General features: G+C 40.7%; 1 protein-coding gene across 1 annotated transcript in view; it reads right to left on the bottom strand.

The window, feature by feature from the left end:
- ZNF197 (zinc finger protein 197) overlaps nucleotides 1-20876 on the bottom strand; it is a 57261-nt gene that overhangs the window by 27555 nt on the left and 8830 nt on the right. The window contains exons 4-6 of the mRNA XM_068983106.1: nucleotides 18265-19687; nucleotides 1640-1968; nucleotides 1183-1384 (exon numbers count right to left, since the gene is read on the bottom strand). Coding sequence (XP_068839207.1) covers nucleotides 1183-1384; nucleotides 1640-1968; nucleotides 18265-19687 — 1954 coding nt within the window. The remainder of the gene's footprint in view (nucleotides 1-1182; nucleotides 1385-1639; nucleotides 1969-18264; nucleotides 19688-20876) is intronic.

Here is a 20876-nt window from a genome sequence, read left to right as displayed (position 1 = left end):
CTACAGCTCAGAGCAGTTAAGGGACTTGTCCAAAACTGGCAAGCTAGTGCATAGTAGATCTGGAATTAGAACTTATATATCTCTGACCCAAAAGTCTGCAATTTTAGCTAGTAAAGTCTATGAAACATGTGAAGGTAGTATTCCCCTTGTGTTAGATTATGCTGACTCTCTTTAAAGTTTATGAAACTGCAATTGTTCCAATTTCACAAGGGGGTATTTTTTTCTGGTTCTGTAGACATATATTGAAAACATGGAGCCTAGGTGGTTCTTTATCCTCTCTGGATCCTTCTACAGCAGTGGGAGAGAATATAGTATATTTTTATATACTATAGTATATAGTATCTTTTAACCTAAAAGTGATTAAGAAAGTGGACTAGATATTTTGTTGACTGTAAAGTCAGTTTATCTTAAAACCGAAAAGCCAACAACTGGTATTTATCATGTAATACACAGGAAACAGGCTCTAAAAGGAAGTGACTTGCTGAGGGTTCCCCTTCTACTAAGGTATTAGGGCGCAATCCTAGGACTTTAGTGTCTGTAACTTTCATAACACTGTTGAATGAAAATGAGTATGTGCTCATTGCACTTAAAAAATACTCTATACTTTTTTCCTGAATATAAAAGTGGTACATTCTCACTGTAGAAAATCTAAAAAGCATAGAAAAGTATAAAGAAGAAAATAGAAATTACCTATAATCCTATTACCCAAAGATAATCATTGTTAATATTTTGGTTTGGTATTATTTCATTTCCACTTTTTCCTTTGCATAAAAATTTTTAAAATTTGGATATTTCATTGTTTTTCTCTTTCATTTATCTTTCATTTAATTCAAATCATTTCTTCCATGGCACTAAATATTTTTAAAAATGTTTACAATGGATGCAAAGCCATCATATGGATAGGCCATCATTCATTTAAACCCAATTCTGTCGAAAATCTAGTTTTCTTCCTTCAGTTTTACATGATGCTGGCATGAATACCCCCTTCTGCTAATCTTTGTCTACTTCTGATTATTTTCCCTGTGTGGATTCTTAAAGAATTAAGATTGATGATACTGAAAAACTGCTTTTCCCAAAAGCAGCAATTAGCTCCACTTTGTAACAATATACGTTATTTATGACATTTCTTTCTCCTCATTATGCTTTCTCTGATGTTGAATAAGCTGTGAGCTGTAACGATAGGCCTTCCCACACTCACTGCACTTATAAGGTTTCTCTTTTGTGTGGGTTCTCAAATGTAGAATCACTTGAGAAGTCTGCCTGAAGGTTTTTCCACACTCATTACATTTATAGGGTTTCTCTCCAGTGTGAACTCTCTGATGATCAATAAGATTTCGATTAGAAGTAAAAGCTTTCCCACACTCATTACATTTGTAAGGTTTCTCTCTACGATGAAGTCGCTGATGTTCATTAAGGGTCTTCTTTAAGATGAAAGCTTTTCCACACTCATCGCATTCATAAGGCTTCTCGCCAGTGTGAATTCTCTGATGGTCCATAATCTTTGTATTAGAAACACATGTTTTCCCGCACTCCTTACACTTGTAAACTTTTTTTCCTTTGTGCATTCTCTGATGTTGAGTAAGGTTTGAACTACGGCTAAAGGCTTTCCCACATTCAATACAGGTGTAGGGCTTCTCACCAGTGTGAACTCTGTGATGTGAAATCAGGCCAGAACTCCGACTAAAGGATTTCCCACACTCCTTACATTCATAGGTTTTCTCCCCACTGTGGATTCCCTCGTGCCGAATAAGGTGGGACTTACCACTAAAAGATTTCCCACATTCGCTGCATGTGTAAGGCTTCAATCCTGTGTGGATTCTCCGATGAACAACCAGGTTGGAGCTATGACTGAAGGCTTTTCCACACTCCTTACATTTATAGGGTTTTTCTCCTGTGTGGATTCGTTCATGTACTGTGAGGTTTGCACTCTGACTAAAGGCTTTCCCACACTCAGTACACACATACTGTCTCTTTACAGCCTGAATTCTCTCATTTATTGTAGGGCCATCTTTTTCAGATTCTAGGTCACTCACTTCTGTGAATGTTTTATTGTCTTGAACTGTTTTCTGTTTAAAGTTTCTTGTCTTTCTCCTCATTTTTTCTTGCTTGGAGCATACCAGTGGCCCCTCGAGTCTTTTCTTTCCCTTCAAAGGTGCTTTCAAAATTTTGACTTCCTTGGCAATACCTCTGTGGTATTCTCTTGAAAGTTGAGACACTGGTTTTTCAGGAATGATATTTTGGAATCAATACTTTCTCAGTCCTTGTTTCACCATCTGGAAGAAGAAACGGAATTTGCACATGTCACCTGCTCTCTATACTAAAGGAAGGAGAACGATCCAAGGATAACAAGATGTGGTGGACTACAGGATCTCACATGGAAAAGTAAGGCTGGGAAGACTGATCAAAAAAATGAGAAAAATGAGGTTAGACATACAGGCTAAGATAAAGGCAAGGAAACTTATGGAAAGAGGAAGCTTATGGAAAGCGAGGGACTGACAGGAGCCCAACAGCTGCAGTTTCAGAATGAACAATAAGTAATATATAATCCACCCTGGTTTCTTCCTGTTTCATGCTCTGCTCCCAGAACTGGAGCCATCTAACTCAATACGATGTGATCATTCACCTAAAGCCTGACATCCTGGAATGTGAAGTCAAGTGGGCCTTAGAAAGCATCACTATGAACAAAGCTAGTGGAGGTGATGGAATTCCAGTTGAGCTGTTTCAAATCCTGAAAGATGATGCTGTGAAAGTGCTGCACGCAATATGCCAACAAATTTGGAACACTCAGCAGTGGCCACAGGACTGGAAAAGGTCAGTTTTCATTCCATTCCCAAAGAAAGGCAATGTCAAAGAATGCTCAAACTACTGCACAATTGCACTCATCTCACATGCTAGTAAAGTAATGCTCAAAATTCTCCAAGCCAGGCTTCAGCAATATGTGAACTGAGAACTTCCAGATGTTTAAGCTGGTTTTAGAAAAGGCAGAGGAACCAGAGATCAAACTGCCAACATCCGCTGGATCATCAAAAAAGCAAGAGAGTTCCAGAAAAACATCTATTTCTGCTTTATTGACTATGCCAAAGCCTCTGACTGTGTGGATTACAATAAATTGTGGAAAATTCTGAAAGAGATGGGAATACCAGACCACCTGACCTGCTTCTTGAGAAATCTATATGCTGGTCAGGAAGCAATAGTTAGAAGTGGACATGGAACAACAGACTGGTTCCAAATAGGAAAAGGAGTACATCAAGGCTGTATATTGTCACCCTGCTTATTTAACTTCTTTGCAGAGTACATCATGAGAAATGCTGGGCTGGAAGAAGCACAAGCTGAAATCAAGATTGCCAGGAGAAATATCAATAACCTCAGATATGCAGATGATACCACCCTTATGGCAGAAAGTGAAGAGGAACTAAAAAGCCTCTTGATCAAAGTGAAAGAGGAGAGTGAAAAAGTTGGCTTAAAGCTCAACGGTCAGAAAACTAAGACCATGGCATCTTGTCCCATCACTTCATGGGAAATAGATGGGGAAACAGTGGAAACAGTGTCAGACTTTATTTCTGGGGGCTCCAAAATCACTGCAGATGGTGATTGCAGCCATGAAATAAGAATTGAAGCTTTTGAACTGTGGTGTTGGAGAAGACTCTTGAGAGTCCCTTGGACTGCAAGGAGATCCAACCAGTCCATCCTAAAGGAGATCAGTCCTGGGTGTTCATTGGAAGGACTGATGCTGAAGCTGAAACTCCAATACTTCGCCCACCTCATGCGAAGAGTTGACTCATTGGAAAAGACCCTGATGCTGGGAGGGATTGGAGGCAGGAGGAGAAGGGGATGACAGAGGATGAGATGGCTGGATGGCATCACTGACTCGATGGACATGAGTCTGAGTGAACTCCGGGAGTTGGTGATGGACAGGGAGGCCTGGCGTGCTGTGATTCAGGAGGTCGCAAAGAGTCGGACACGACTGAGTGCCTGAACTGAACTAAACTGAACTCATAGTATGGTCCCTAGAGAAAAATGCACTGAAAGATATTTAGTTCAGTAGGTCAAATGTCTAATCTTCAGATCAGTTTGGCATTTAGTTCATGCTGACCTATTCCCCTAGCACCAGTGATAATAGTGGCTGGAACAAAATAGGTGCTCAAAAATTGTTTCATAAAATAGTAATGAGGATTCCATCTTAGAGTGTGACGAAGATTTCATTTTTTGCTCTAGTATAGGTACTAGGTCCCTGTCTATATTCCTCTTCTTAAGCTCTGTTGTGATAGGGGTAACACTTTTCTTCCAATATTGAAGTCTAGTCACATCATAGCCTACTGTGCAGGTGTTGGTCTGTAACTGGATCCAGGTACATTGTGCAAGTTCAGTCTGTCTGCTTTTTACCAGTCAGAGTCTATGTGGTGAACCTGAGAGGCTGAACTGAGGAACAGGGTTAATTAAAGCATAGTGGGGGAAACTCTGATAGGACCTTGCATGGCAGAATGGTAAACAATCTAAAGATGGCAAGAGAGGGACTTCTCTGGCAGTCCAGTGGTTAAAGATTCCACAGTTCCAGCACAGGGGGCATGGGTTTGATCCCTAGTCAGGGAACTAAGATCCCACACACAAGCCTCCCCCCACAAGCAGCAAAAAAAAAAAAAATAGCAAGGGGGTGAAAGCGGAGGGCAGCACAACTGAGAGGAGCAGGAATTTCCCAACTGGTTTGACCTCAAACTCTGAACATATAGGTAACTCTGTGTGTGTGTGTGTATGTGTGTGTTAGTCTCTCAGTCATGTCCAACTCTTTGCAACCCCATGGACTGTAACCCGTCAGGCTCCTCTATCCATGGAATTCTCCCAGCAAGAATACTGGAGTCGGTTGCCATTTCCTTCTCCGGGGAATCTTCCCAACACAAGGATCGAACCCAGGTCTCCGGCATTGCAGGCAGATGCTTTACTGTCTGAGTTACTAGGGAAACCAATGTATAGATAACTCTAGAAGACCTCAAATCTAGAGAAGGTTGAGTCGTAAGAGAAAATTGAAAGATGACTCCATGATACTAACACATCACTAATTCTCCTTTTACTATATTCCTTCTCAGACTTGTCCATGTTCGTAATGATAGTTGTAAATATACAGTAAGTACAATTTTGCATTCTACTTCTTCTACTTAGTTTTTTAAAAGTATTTTTCATATTGCTATTAACTGCCTGGTGGCTCAGATGATAAAGAATCTGCCTGCAATGCAGAACCCAGGTTTGATCCCTGGGCTGGGAAGATCCCCTGGAGAAGTGAATGGCTACCCACTTAACCATTGTTGCCTGGAGAATTCCATGGACAGAGGAGTCTAGCAGGCTACAATCCATGGGGTCACAAAGAATTGGACACGACTGAGTGACTAACACTTTCACTTCCACTTCATTTTCATTTTTTGACTACATAATGCACCACCAATTAAACTCACTACAATTTACCTATAATTTTGCTAGTATCAGACGTTTCTGTTGTTCCCTGAGGTTTAATTACTATCAATAATGCTATCATGATCACTCTAGACACATAAAAGTTTTCTTCTCATTGAAATATATTCCTAGGATAAAAGTTTCGTAAGTGAGTTACTGGGATGGAACAATGACATTGTTTTGCAGTACTGCCTACTGATTAAAAAAAAATCTGACCAGGTCCTTCACTGGCAGTTCAGTGCTTAAAACTTTGCCTTCCACTGAAGGGGGTGCAGGTTCGATCCTTTGTCAGGCAGTTAAGATCCCACATGCCTTGCAGACAAAAAACCAAAACATAAACCAGAAGCAATATTGTAACAAATTCAATAAAGACTTAAAAGTATGACTAATTTTTATTATCTCATAGCTTTGTGATAAACAGAGCCAGGCTCTCTGCAGGAGGGACATATCCAATGCTGAGTGCTCAAGGCCAGCAAGAAAATAAATGTGAAGGTTGGAGTTCACATCTCAGAAGTGTATTGGTGCCACTGATATGATACACAGGCACATGTACACAGATTTGTGCCCAAGACAAGAAGGGCAGGCACAGAAAATGGTAGGAGATGAGGATACTTGGCAGGAGCCTGAGCACACTCACACCCAGCTGCTTACACCCTCCTAATCAAACAGGAGTTGGCAGGTGGAGGAAGCCAATAAGAAGTAATCAGGGGACTGCAGAGCCAAATAGGACAGCTAGTGAAGCTACCTCCAGAGTTCTGAGAAAGTTGATGGCTTTTTCTCAGCTTCTTTTCCATTTTTAATCTTCTCTGAAACTTTCTCTTTTCTTCATACATTTCTTAAAGTAATTATTGAACACTCTACCATGTACATATCTCTGTTCTGGATCTCACACAGAGCAACTTTTATAAAGCACCATTGAAGAAAAGTCAAACTGTTTGTATGAATGAATGGATGGATGACTAGGTGGATACGTTTATGTATTTGCTCTTATGAAGGCCTCCCATTTTGCTGGCAAATTGTGCTCTGCTAAACTGTATTACTGTTTAATTATTTTCCTTTCTACAATATTATTTATGAAAAGTTAGGAAATGACTTTAAAGGAATGGAGCTTCCCTGATAGCTCAGTTGGTAAAGAACTCGCCTGCAATGCAGGAGATCCTGGTTCGGCTCCTGGGTCAAGAAGATCCACTGGAGAAGGAATAGGCTACCCACTCCACTATTCTTGGGCTTCCCTTGTGGCTCAGCTGGTAAGGAACCCACCTGCAATGCGGGAGACCTGGGTTCAGTCCCTGGGTTGTGAAGATCCCCTGGAGAAGGAAAAGGCTACCCACTCCAGTATTCTGGCCTGGAGAATTCCATAGACTGTATAGTAGATGGGGTTGCAAAGAGTTGGACACAACTAAGTGACTTTCACTTAGAGGAACAGATTTTCATAATTACTAGAATAAAGTAATTTAGAAATTCAGAATAAGACAGCACCTTGAAGCCAGCCCCTGGGCACCCCACTTCTAGGCATGGCTGATCCAATTAGCTAGTGCAGTATTTATTTTATCCTTAAAGGTTATTATGCAAATATGTCTTGCAGCCTTCAAGAAAGGTGTGGACAGGAAAAACAATAATAGCTAGGTATTTACACAACTCCATATTGAATGCAAAAAAAAAAAAAGGACCAGTACACATTGACTGTATCCCTCCAAAATTCATATGTATAATCCAAAGCCCTCAATGTGACTATATTTGGAGATGTGACTTCTAAGGGGGTAATTAAGACTAAAGCAGGTTATAAGGGTGGAGCCCTGATCCAATAGGATTAATGTGTCCATACAAGAAGACCTACTACTTGCACTTGCATCCCTGTCCACTCCCTACCACATGCATAAACTGAGGGAAGCCATGTGAGCACACAACAAGAAGGTAGCCATCTACAAGCCAGGAAAACAGTCCTCGTCAGAAACCAAAAACAGTCAGTCACCTTGATCCTGGACTTCTATCCTCTAGAACTGTGAGAAGACAAATGTCTATTGCTTAAGCCACCCAGTCTGCGGAATTTTGTTATGGCTGTCCAAGAAGACTAATATAAGCACACAATATCATACCTACATTTAAGGAATTTACAGTGGCATAATGGTAATACACTAATAGAACAAGTTACAAATTTACAATGTACCCACTCAGGAGATGAAGGGGGCTAAGAGATGGAGTCAATACTGGGGCTTGGGATGCTTGGGGAAGGGTGCTTTAAAAAGGCAGAAATGGCACGTCGCTGGTGGTACAGTGATTAAGAATCTGCACTTCCATTGCAGAGGGTATAGGTTTGATCCCTGGTCAGGGAACTAAGATCCCATATGCCACACAGCACAGCCAAAATAAATAAATAAATAATAAAGTTTAAAAAGAAAGGCAGAACTTTGGCTGAACCTGAGGATAAGCAAGAACTGTTTTCTCCAAAGGAATCTGGCACAGGGTTGATGTACTGAAAATAATTGGGTAGTTACACTACCCCATAACTTCAGAAAGGCAGGGATTTTTGTCCACTTTGTTCTTTATCGTATTCCAACCACAGTCCCAGGCAAATACTAAGCACTCGAAATTTCTGTTGTTCTTGAATGAACAAATGAAGGCATGAAACAATCAAGTTGCTTGAAGTGATACCAGCCAGAACATTGAAATTACAGGGCAAAATATATGGATACAATCTGACAATCAATGGGAAAAAAGTTCTAAACAGAAGAGTGAAATCTACCCTTAGCTTCCTCTGTATTTTCTACATTCCTTTTTCTACCTTGCTATTCTCCTCTCGTTACTTTCCTTCTCATTCTCACTTATTAAGAATATAGTTTTTCAAGCAATGCCATTCATTTTCCCTAGTCCCAGACCTCCCTCCACCCCCAGCACATTCACGTTTCTCTGTTTCATTAAGTGAAAAACAGAAGAAAGAAGCAGTGGGGTATCCCATGAGAAGTAAATTGAGGAAATTAAAAAGAAAGACTCCAAAACTTGCCACCTAGAAGTAGGATAATCATACACCCTAGTTTTCCCAGAACAGTCCTGGTTTATACCTTGTATTCCAGCATCATTATTTTTTTTAATATTAAAAAATTTTATACCATCATTATTAATAGTTCCCCCATTCATTTACAAAAGTATCCCAATTTAGACAACAAATTTTATATCACCCTATCCAAAAGTGAAATTAGGAAAGGAATGCTTTAGAAAGATTAGCCCAGATGGATTAGAGTAGAAACAAATAATGGAGGAAGGGAAATGAGTTGGGAATTTAGGGATGCAGTATGGGTGACTATGACAGGGCCTGCCACTTTCTCGGTGCTGAGTGAATGTTTGCTAAATGGATACACAGATGTCTGAGATAGCAAGACCCTGGTCCAGACTAATGACAAGAGAGAAAATAAGTCCAGCTATTTCCAGAAAAGGATATGCATATATCAGACTGGATACAGAGGATGACTAAAGGAAAGAATTCTAGATCATCAGATCCAGATCTGAATATTGAGAATGATAATATCACTAAGAAAGATGGGAAGGACTTTCCTGTCAGTCCACTAGTGAAGATTTCGCCTTTCAATGTAGGAGGTGTGGATTATAATTCTGGTCGGGGAGCTAAGATCCCAAATGTTTTGGGGCTAAAAACCAGAACATAAACAACAGAAGCAAAATGTAACAAATTCAATAAAGACTTTTAAAATGGTCCAAGTCAAACAAAAAGAAAAAAAAAAGAAAGATGAAAACGTGGGGAAACACTTTAGGCAAGAGGAAGAATATGTTAGGAATACAAACTTAAGAATAAGATACAGAGGACAGAGGAAGTCGTGAGAATATATAAACATGCTAAAATACAGGTTTTGGTTAAAAGGCAGGGAGAGAGAAAGAAATGTACAAGGACGTGCAGTAAGGAAGCTCAGGGTGGTTCTGGAGGATCTGAGGAGAAGGCAAGACTTATCAGTAGAGCAGGGAGCACTAGTTCAAGGAGAGTTTGATCAAAAGAAAACCTAACTATTTTTCCTCTGCCCAAATAGATGGGAAATTCGCTCAGAAATTCTGGAAAAATTCCCTGATAGTATGGAGATGAGGTGTTGGCTAAAGGAGGACAAGGGACAGATAAGATGATAAGGACAGCACATCACTAGGGGTATCCAGGCAACTGGGCACAAACTACAACCTCAGGCAACCAGCAAGTGGAACAAGACCAAAGAGGCCCCACAGGTCTCTGACCCACAATGCCTGAGTCTGACGGATAAGTGTCTTAATCTCAGCAGTACCATTCATTTTAGGCTGTGAGGAACTCACAAAGACCAGAGTTCTATTCCAAGAGAGACAGAGATTTTACCTAGGGAGATTACATTCCTCTAATTCACCAGGATCATCAGCCTTTCAGGTCCTTTTGAGTTACATGGTCTTTGGTTACTGATTAGCTTCAGAGTGATGAATAAGAGACAATATCTGAAAATAAAAAAATTCAAGAGAAACAGATAAGTGAAATGTAAAAATTTCAAGGAAAAAAAAAGAACTAGAAGGAAATACCTTGATCTCAGGGAGAGAAAGGCCTAGGCCTTATGCATAAAACAAAGGCTGAAAAAAAGCTAATAGATTTGACCATATAAAAATTTCTGCACTTAAAAAAATGCCATAATAAAACTGTAATATCAAGTTGCCTTGTACTGTAATTCCTTGTGTGTATGTCTGCATCCCTCCTCTTCACATGTACACTTTAAGCTCTAAGCCTCAAGAGAACAGGGCCCATGATATTCGTATGTGTATCCCACACAGTGCCTGGCACAGAGGGCTCAACAAATGTTTGATTCAAAATATTCAATAAGTTCAGGATGCTAGCCAATTTAATCTGAGTATACAATGGTGAGAAGTGCACCCTCTACACATGACCACCTCCATCCCTCCTCCACCAGCCCTTTGGTACTTTATACTGTCTAAATACCATGACAATATTGACATTCTTGGCAGTTCTGTCTCAACAGGGCCATCCAAGGGCTTAAATTCCCTAACTTAGTCTAAAATTCCCTGAATGAGTCTAACTGTTCAGAGATTCTCAGAATGTCAGAGTTGGGAGGAACCTTGCAGACCACCTAGTCTCATAAAAATTTTGAGATGGGGAAATTGGAACTTAGAGGAGAGCTAAGACTCGAGTTAGTCTCCTGACACCCAAACTGGAGTTCCACTACATCACTACATTTGGGATGGGAGTCCCTCCCATCCCCAAATTCTACTCCTCAGGATCTAGAGGGCCTCCTCTCACTTCTGTTTTTCTTCAGAAATGCTCCCTTTCAGCCCTGGTCCCCACATTCTCTGGCAGGTAAGATTCCCATCCCCAAACTAATTAATATCACAATAAAGATCTCACCTGCCGAAGAGAAGAAAATGGCTCACTTTCACGCCTGTGTACAGTAGCCTCATTCCAAAGGATTTCTGCCCAGCACAGATCTTGCCTCATCTCTTCTTTGGGTTTGGTGAAAAAGTTCCTAGTGGGGTCTTGGATCACTGTAAACACATAGAAATGACTGAGTATTCTAAGATCTCAATTGCAAGCAGACACTCAGGGCAATGTCCCATCCCTGGGTCACTTTCCTTCCTACTGAACTGCAAGCAGTAAGGATGATCATTCCCATTTTAAAGATGAGTAAATGAAGTTCCCAGAGATTGAATGACTTGCTGAAGGCTATAAGTATAGTAAGAGATAAGCTTCCTGTGTCTGAAGGAAATCCTCATTCCATCGTACCACAGTTGCTCCTTTTCAACTGTTCTGTTGATATCATAAGCCTCCATATTCTCCTCTGAAAAATGCATTCAAAGAAAGAAATTCTCTGAAATCCAACTTTCAACAAAAGTTTGCAGAAGAGATGAGGGAAACTTTGCTCAGTCAAGTGTCTTTAAAGACGGGAAGAAATAAGGCTAAAGCTAGATGGGATGCTAGAAGAATTTTTTATGATTACCTTTCTCTCAGGATTGACAGGACTCAAAGATGGTTTTGTCTTTCCCCCTTCAGATTCCCAGACCGTGCGTCTAACCCTTAAAGCTTGTTCCATTTCTTCCATACCACAATATAGTTCTGCCTTGTACACAACTGTAATCCCCGGATCTAATACAATACTAGCTGGTGCTAAGTATTTGTTGAATGAATAAATGAATAAGTAACCTTGGGCAAGACTCTGCCCTCCTCTCTGGGTCCGTTTTCTCCCAAGGAACACATCAGGGATTATACTGGTGATCTGAATCAAATACGTAGTGTTGGGGAGGCCTTTGGAGCCTGGGCGGGACTCAGACCGCTTTTACCAGGTTGGTCCCATGGCTAGCAGCGGGGATGATACAGTTCAGTCACTACTGTCAGCCCAGTCCGAAGTGAGCACAGTGGGAGAAGACTCAAGACAAAGGGCCAGCGCCGAACGAGGGGAGGGGGCCCCACAACGACCCCTTGAACTGCCGTGCCTCCGTCTCCGCCGCTGGCAGCGGTGAAGGAGGCCTGGCCCCGGGTCCGTGTGCCTCTCCCGCTCCCAGAACCGGCCCAAACCCCACACCGGGCTGCCACATACCCCTCACCAAAAGCGCCCGACCCACGTCTCGGAACAAAGCGGAGAAGGAACTACGTCACTGACTCCCCATTAACTCCCACCCTAAACCTCCGGTCTTTCTAGGCATCGGGAGGTTTCTGTACCTCTGTGCCCCGGAGGCTGGAGTCCTCCAGACCCCTGGCCAGCCCGCTGATCTGTGGGAGCTCTGGCCCCGCCTCTCGCCCAGTTTTGTCCTATCATTGGTTGGCAGGGCGAAAGGGCGGAGAGATCAGCCAATATGCGGAGAGCACTAGAAGAGATGGAGCCTGAGGAAGGGACTTGGTTAGGGCGGGAAGAGGGACCAATCAACTGGGCGGTCAGGCTGCCTTTCTCGAAGTGAGTCTCCCTTAAGTCACAGCCCGAGCTCCGGCTGCTGAGCAGAAGTTATCTTTTCCACACATCCCTCTCCTTTCAGCCTCAAAGCTACCGTGTACCCGCAGCATGTAACAGTGTTGAGTGCCTATTATGTCTTTGTTCTAGTCTCCGCAGATACTGTAGTGAAGAAAATGAACTTGCTGCCCCATGAAGCTTAACTTCAAGTCAGAGGAGACAATAAATACATAGAACATAGTAGTGAGTCAGGAGAAAGAAAAGGAGAGAGAGAAGGGGATAGGTGGCAGTGGGACTATGAAAAGGAAGGCAGAGACAGGAAGTGATCAGTTAAGGCACTGGCTACCCTGATAGATGAAACATCAGGAATCAAAGGCCTTACAAAAGGAGGGGGTGCACATTTTGGGCCATAAGGGCTTTGGATATCACAAATAACACAGGAGGGTTTAGGGACTGAAAAGTGACATGATCTTACCTTTTCTTCCCTCTTGCCACATGTTCAAAGGTTTATTAGCTATTAGCTATGAAAGCAACCAAGAAACCTGTTTCTGTAAGTTCTATGTTTCACTCCATAACATAATGCTTTAAAAGTTTGCTCTGGCTGCTCTGTTGAGAACACTCTAAGGGTGGACAAGAGTAGAAGTAGAGAGATGAAGAAGCTACTGAAGTATTCCAGATAAGAAATGATGGTGGCTTAGACTAGTTTAGAAGTGATGGAGGTGATGAGAAGATATATATTTTTTGAAGACATGTCCAACATGATTTGCTAATGAATTGGATGTTGGTTAAGGATGACTCCATGGTCATTGATCTAAGCAACTAAAATAAGATTGTTTTCTAGGAATAGACTGTAAGAGGAACAGGTTTAGGGAGAGGGATAAAATTATAGTATGGCCTAAATTGTGTTCCCTGCAAATCTCTGTGTTGAAGTTCTCCTAAATCCCAGGACTTCACAATGAGATTTTATTTAGAGACAGAGCCTTTAAACTGGTAATAAGGGTTAAAATAGGTCATTGGGGGCACATCCTACTTCAATGCCACTGTGTAAGAAGAGGAAATTAGGACATGAACTAAATGTAAAGATAGGAGGAGATGCCCATCTATAAGGCCAGGAGAGAGGCTTGAGAAGAAATCAACTCTGCTGACACCTTGATCTCAAACTTTCTACTCCTTAACTGAAAAATCACTTTTCTGTTGGTTAAGCTACCCAGTCTGTGGTACTTTGCTATGGCAGTGCAAGCAGACTAATACACCTGACTTCCTTGAGAAGCAACATACTTAGTGATGACCCACTCATGATTCAAGAGGGAAAAGGGTATTCCAGAATCTGGAGATTAAGACCAGGTGGCTTGTCGAAGACGGTTCTGCCATCTTTAATTATGGGCCAGGGCATGATAACTTCTTGTATGGGGTAGGGAAGTGGAACATATCTTTAGCTCTGCCCCAGTATAAGATATTTCTAACTCTTATTTTATACGGAGTACTGCTCAGAGGCCCCCAACAAGATGTGCAACTTCTCTTATTCTTGTAGATTTTGTGGAAATTGTCCAGCTGTTGCTGATTCTACAGTTCAAATATCCCATATACACACTCTCAATGGAAACTTCAGGGAACCCCAAGAAGAGGTGAATTTAGAGTTCCTCTAATGGTTTTCTTTTGGTCTTTTAAATGATTCCATCTCATTACTTCCGTGCTCCTTGCTAGGATAAATGTTGACAATGGCTAGCATACACAGCTTAGAGAATACATGTCAGTGGCTTTAATTTTAGCACTACAGCAGCTGCCATAATCATCTTCTTTATAAATGGCCCCTGTACTAGGGTGCACCTCCCTTGAATCCTAGGGGCAGCAGCAATGTGGCTCCCCATTGAGAGCTTGGATGTCATCAATTTTTGCTCATTGCAAAGGCAGCCTGAATACTAACTAGAGGTTTCACTAGTATCTTTTTTGAAATTATACTGACTTGCCAGGGTCACTACAGGTATAGTGTAATTGCATTGTTCTGTCTCCTCCTTCCCTGGGCAGCCACACAGTCTCAAAGATGGGATATAGCATTTTTCAACCTTACCTAACTGGGAATCAAAGTATAATGCACACATCCTGGTGGATGAGTATTTACCTATGCAACCTGTAGCCCTGAACATGCAGCCACTCCTTATTTAGTCTTAGGAGAATGCATGTTGTTCTGTGGTTACTCTATCCATTCATCTCATTGTACTGAACCTTGTGTGACTGTTGGCTCTGTGCCTCTCCACCCACAATCCATATGCCACAAAGTTGGAAAACTGAATATCTTGTAAATACATCATCTATTTACAAGACAATGCAACTGGGACTTGGGGGAGAAGCCTGATTATCATAAAATGCCAACTGTACGTACATCTTGAGAAATAATTAAGTCACTGAACTCAGTGACCTGAAAAACATTACATTTTCAGCTAGAAATTTCTAACCAAGAGTCACTGATCTGAAAAGCATTAAGGACGCCAAATATTTCTTATTGTTTTCATGTAAGATGTTCATATGTCTTAAAAGGGAAAGTGAACCCATCCTACAGGGCATCCAGCTGGGCAAAGTACAGCCCATTAGGCTTATGCATATATTAGTGGGAAGACTGTTCTGGTGCAGCAAGGAGTAAATCAGTCTACACTATCTGGGTCAGATACTTGTACCATTAGGTACTTGGAAAAAGCTGATGTCATAACACCTTCCCATTATCCCCTTTGGACAAGTGTTATATAAGGGCACATCAGGATAGAACACATCCTAATGTTAGGGGTAGTGGGGTTGTTTTTAATTTTCTATAAAGAGCTGCCCTGCGGGTGTTCACAACTTGTCCTTAACACCTAGAGTATCCTTTATAGCACTTGAAGAGATCGACTTAAGAGAAATGTCTTCCAACATGCGACAATACTCAACAACTTGTCAGCACCCAACATCTCTTGACCTTTCCTACTCGTCTTAGAAGCAAAATTACCAGTGTTTGAGATGCAGAATATACCTGTAGAATAATTTTTGTGTAAGAGATAAGAGGGTAAATGTCCAGCTCTAGTATGTTCACCACCACATCTGATCATCTGAACTATCTCCTGGGCATAAATTTTGTCTGATGTTTAAAAATAAATTATAAGCTTTATCACACTGCTGTTATTCTTCACCTGCACTGTGGACTCATGAATGAAGCAAAACCCATGTGCAATAACTAAAAGCTTTCAACACTTATTCCAGGAATACTATCTTCCAAAAATGTGTAGCAAATAATAGAAGCTCTGGATGAATGGTTTCTTGCTTTTAAAATCCAACACAGGTGGACTTTGTGATGTCAAACAAGAAATAAACTATAGCCAACGTTTTCACACACACAAATAAGTAGGTTTCTTGGAAGCATAAAAAATCTCTGGTGGATGTTTCATAAAACTGAATGTTTTCTCAAACATCTCAGGCTACGTTCTTTTCTCAATTTGGAACTGCCAAGGTAAAATAAAGTCTTAGGGACTGAAGAGTTTTCCACACTCAGTTCTTTTGCAACAAAGCTAATTGCAATAGGTAGTGCATGTGGAAGGAGCCTTCACTGGACTCATATAAAAGCTAGTTTTCAACCAGATTAGTAAAACATTGAGCTGCTCCTTTATTTCTTTATTCCTGCATAGCATACTAGTAATGAAAATTTAGAATTCATCTTCTAGTTCCAGATCTAAACAGATAATTTAACAGCATGCAAATAGCCTATAAAACAATTCAAGGAAAAGTTGCTTTTCCTATCATGGGACAAATATCAGGACTCAAAATCACTGAGTGATTAAAAAAAAGAGAGAGAGTAGTCTAATGAAAGTCTCTGCAACTTGAGGCAGTGAAAGGACATATGAAAAAATATATTCAAGAAAAAGTGGAGTTCCAAAGAAAAACAAAATAAACATGGCAATCATGAAAGAAAAACTGAAAGGAAACCAAAATGTAAAACACTATGGATGAAACAGAGCTTAACTACATATACAAAAGAGTAGAACTTTATAGAATATGAAGTGCAGCTTTATGCCACTGTCAGTCCAGTAAAAGGATGACTTCCAGATATGTATCACCAAAATTTACACAGAGATGGAAACTTAAAGAGGGCAACAACAGAAAAAATAAAAATGCTGCTAAAGATTTATGTCTCTCAGGGTACGAACAAAAAAAATTTGTCCCTCTCAATTCCTTCATCCCCCAAAACAGATTGGGCAGAGTTATTTTTATTGTTCAAAGAATCATTCCCATATTATTCAAGTTCTTCCAGAGTAATTAAAGAAAAACATTTTGCAAAGCAGGCAAAAACTTAATAGTAAATTCAATTTAGTTCTGTACTTGAAAAAAATTATCAGGAACAAATGGATTTTATCCCAGGAGTATAAGGAAACTGCAATTATTTAGAAACTTACCCTCCCCGAAATTACAAAAATAAAGGACATTATCTATAAAATTATACAAGTGGATTAAAAAAAAATCATGTAGAACTTAAAAGCCATCATAATAAGAATTCAAAATATAAAATAATAATATAATGTTCTAGGTGGTACAGTATGTGCCAAGCACTGTTTTAAGTGCCAACACTGTTTTAAGTGCCTTACCCTTACAAACTAATTTTACCCTCACAGTCCGGCTGTAGCTCCATTTTATACAAGGGAGAGCTAAACACAAGGAAACTAAAAGACTTACTGAGGATCACCTACCTAAGAAAGTGGGAAAAGTCAGGATTTGAACCTAGAATACCAGGCACAAAAATCTATGCTCATGGGACTTACCTGGTGGTCCACTGGTTAAGCCTCAGTGCTTCAAATGCAGGGGACACATGTTTGATCCCTGGCTGCGGAACTAAGGTCCCACATCTTGTGCTGTGGCCAAAAAAAAAAAAATCTATGCACTTAACTACTACATTATATCACTGCTTCTAAAAATAAAAGTAGAAGGAAACTTCCTAAACCCAATAGAAAATTTATCAGAAACCAACGAGATAGCAGTAATGAGACTAATGCAGAAATTGATGAGGGCTTTGTATGTGATATTCTATGAAGATATAAGATCTATATTTAGAAGCTTCTAGTCTGGTGGGAGGCCAGGGGGAGGGGAGATTGTGCCCAATTTAAGAATGGTTCAGTTAGAAAGCTGAGTTTTAAAAAGGTATTTATTAAACTACCACCATATGAAAATCATTGTCAATGTACTTAAAGAAATACTATATCCAACCTCTAAGAGTCTATAATATGTTGGCATGAACGTACACACATATATAGTAGGTTAAGAATAATTTACAAGGTCATTTAACAACAGTTGTACATACACCACCAGCTAACTCAAAGTACTGAAGTCCAATGAAAAGAAGTTTAACGTGAATGGAGAAGTATTTGAAGAAGACAGTCTTTCAAGATGAGTTGGATCTGGCAGGTTCTGTAGGACACAGATTAGCAAAGGAAATGAAAAAAAAAAAAAAGACTTTCTAGACAGGGAACTTAAGTGGTGAGGGACCATATTAGCGTAGGAGTTTAAAAAGTAGATAAAGAAGTAATAAATAGCACATAAAGAGGGCCATAACCAAGAAATGAATCAGTATCTTAGAGAATGACTTCATGTAAATGGTAAAAGGGAGGAAATGGAACAGAAAAAGGAAATATCTCTGTCCTAGAGAAACACACATTCTGATTTGGGGATGAATGAATAAGAAATGAGATAGATTTTTAAACAGTAGTTGGGAAGGACTGCATTGTTATTCCCTCTCCCACCACTGTGACTGGCAGAGAACCTTTAGGGATGGTCCACTTTGATCAGTGGTTGAAAGCAGAGAACAGAATGAACATACTCCTTATATAGAAACCTTAACCAAAGTTCCTTGCTGTCTTAGACAATTATGTCTTAAGAAACAGATCGAGCCAGACCTGAGTGCTTCTCTCCAGCATGAGTTCGCTGGTGGTGATTGAAAGTAGAACGCTGACTGAAGGCTTTCCCACACTCAATACATTCATAGGGTTTCTCTCCAGTATGAACTCTCTGGTGTACAATGAGCTGTGAACTGTCACTAAAAGCTTTCTCACAATCTTTGCATTTATAGGGTTTTTCCCCAGTATGGGTTCTCTGATGTACCATAAGACTGGAGCTGTAACTGAAGACCTTTCCACATTCATTACATTCATAAGGTTTTTCACCAGTGTGTATTCTCTGATGAATAATAAGATGTGAATTTTGATTAAAGGATTTTCCACACTCTTTGCATTTATATGGCTTTTCACCGGTGTGAAGTCGCTGATGTCGAATGAGACATTTACTCAGACTGAATGCCTTACCACACTTATTACATTCAAAAGGTTTTTCTCCAGTATGAATTCGCTCATGGTCAGCAAGTTGAGAGTTCTGATTGAAGGCTTTCCCACACTCACTGCATTTGTATGGTTTTTCCCCAGTGTGGAGGCTCTGATGTCGAATAAGACATTTACTCCGACTGAAGGCCTTGCCACATTCATTACACTCATAAGGCTTCTCCCCAGTGTGGATTCTCTGATGGTCAATAAGATTTCTGTTAGAACAGAAAGCTTTCCCACAATCATCACACTCGTAAGGTTTCTTACCAGTGTGAAGTACCTGATGGCGGATAAGGCTTTTATTTCGAATGAAGGCCTCCCCACACTTGTTGCATTCATATGGCTTCTCCCCACTATGAGTTCTCTGGTGGTCAATGAGTTGGGAACTCTGGGTGAAAGCTTTTGCACATTCATTACATTTATATGGTTTCTCCCCATAATGGAGTCTCTGGTGTTGAATGAGATGGGAGCTGTGGCGATAGGTCTTTCCGCAATCACTGCATTCATAAGGTTTTTCCCCTGTATGGATTCTGAGGTGGACAACGAGCTGAGAGGTCTGCCTGAAGGTCTTGCCACATTCAGAACACTCATATGGTTTCTCTCCAGTGTGGATTCTCTGATGCCCAATGAGGTGTGAACTCCGATTAAAAGCTTTACCACATTCATCACAGTGATACAATTTCTGTCCCTTCAGAACTCCCTGATGTTCTGAGAGACCAGAGGACAGATCTAGATGTCCCCCAAGTTCCTTATACTCATCATATTGATCCTCTGTGGATTTCTTTTTATCCTCCTGTGTTATTTCTAAGAAATCACTTTCCAGTCTGGTTCCTTCTTCATCTGAGGGTTGAACTTCTAGATTCTCTAAAGCCTCTTTACTGGCAGTCCCAGCTTCTTGTCCTGCAGGAATCACTCCACAGAACACCCCTAAGATCCTGTCAGATGACTTCAGTTCTTCAGAAATCTCCTGCTTTGGAGGCAACTGTGAAAGCACCATCCTGTTCTCATCTGCTGCCAAGTCAGAAGAAAACACCTGTCATTCACTTCTTGTCCTATTGAGCCTATCTAGCTAACTAAAAATTCACATTGAGGGTAAGGAATGAGGAGACACATTGAGAACAGGAGGAAAATGGGAAATGGCTCAAATTTTTCTTCATGGACAGAAAAACAAAGAGGGGAAGCTAGTCCATAGAGGTGGGATGAAGCAGAGCTATCAGAACAGAGGCATGTGGAGCCAGCACAGCCAGGGGGGCAGGCCAATTAAAAGGCAAGAGATCAGACTGTAAAGCACAGTGTGATCTCCCAGAAGTCACTGAGATGTGGTGTCTCCTTAGTAAAACGACGAACTCTTGGGTCCACTCCAACCATGATACTATATGGCTCCACAGTTCACAGTAAAGATGTTGAGGAGAGTGGTGGTAAATACTCTAAACCAAATATGAGAAATGATGTGGGCAAACATGAGAGTTGAAGGGAAATGTATATTACAAGGGTATGATCAGGAAAAAGTGTACAAAAAGGAGTGATTCTGGAGTAACAGGACAGGGACAGGGTATGGAGCAGCCACAAGTAGAGAAACACTGAGGAAAAGTGTTAAGGGGAGAGCAGAGCTCTAAAACTGGGGACCTCCTAGTCCCTGGAACACTGGACTGGTAGTTACAGTACTATACAGAAAATTAAGACTGGCATCAATAACTTGAAATATAAATCAAACGTCTTTGGTATCTTGATAATCAGGAATCATGGGAAAATAAGCAATAAATATTTGCTTTTAAATTCTATAATAGTTGGGAGAAGGCAGAGCAATCATGGTTATAGTTTAATACAAAAAATGTTGGTTCCTTTCACTCACATCAACATCAGGGCTATAAATCTTCAAGTACTTTAGTGTGTACAAGTTACAGATGTCTGAATCCTTGACTTCTAAGTCCATTCTCTTCAGAGTAGGCTACTGTCTCAGACCTGTCAACCCCAGAACGTCCCCTGACAACAGCCACTTCCTGGAAGCAGCTGTGCCCCATTATTTCTGAAGGGGAACCCAAGGCAAACATGCTTTGTGCCAAGCAACCCAGCTCATTCCAGGATGGACAACAGGTGACTGGACCAGGACCAAACACCAGACCCAAGTATAGTTTATCTGTAGAATAGTTACCAGTTCCAGGTAGCCGGGAACAAAGTTCTGCTCAAAGATGATATTTAA

This window comes from Capricornis sumatraensis, chromosome 10 (genome assembly GCF_032405125.1).
Source record: "Capricornis sumatraensis isolate serow.1 chromosome 10, serow.2, whole genome shotgun sequence".
Classification (NCBI taxonomy): Eukaryota; Metazoa; Chordata; class Mammalia; order Artiodactyla; family Bovidae; genus Capricornis; species Capricornis sumatraensis.
Note: the sequence above shows the minus strand (reverse complement) of the source record. Positions and strands in the feature narration are given on the sequence as shown.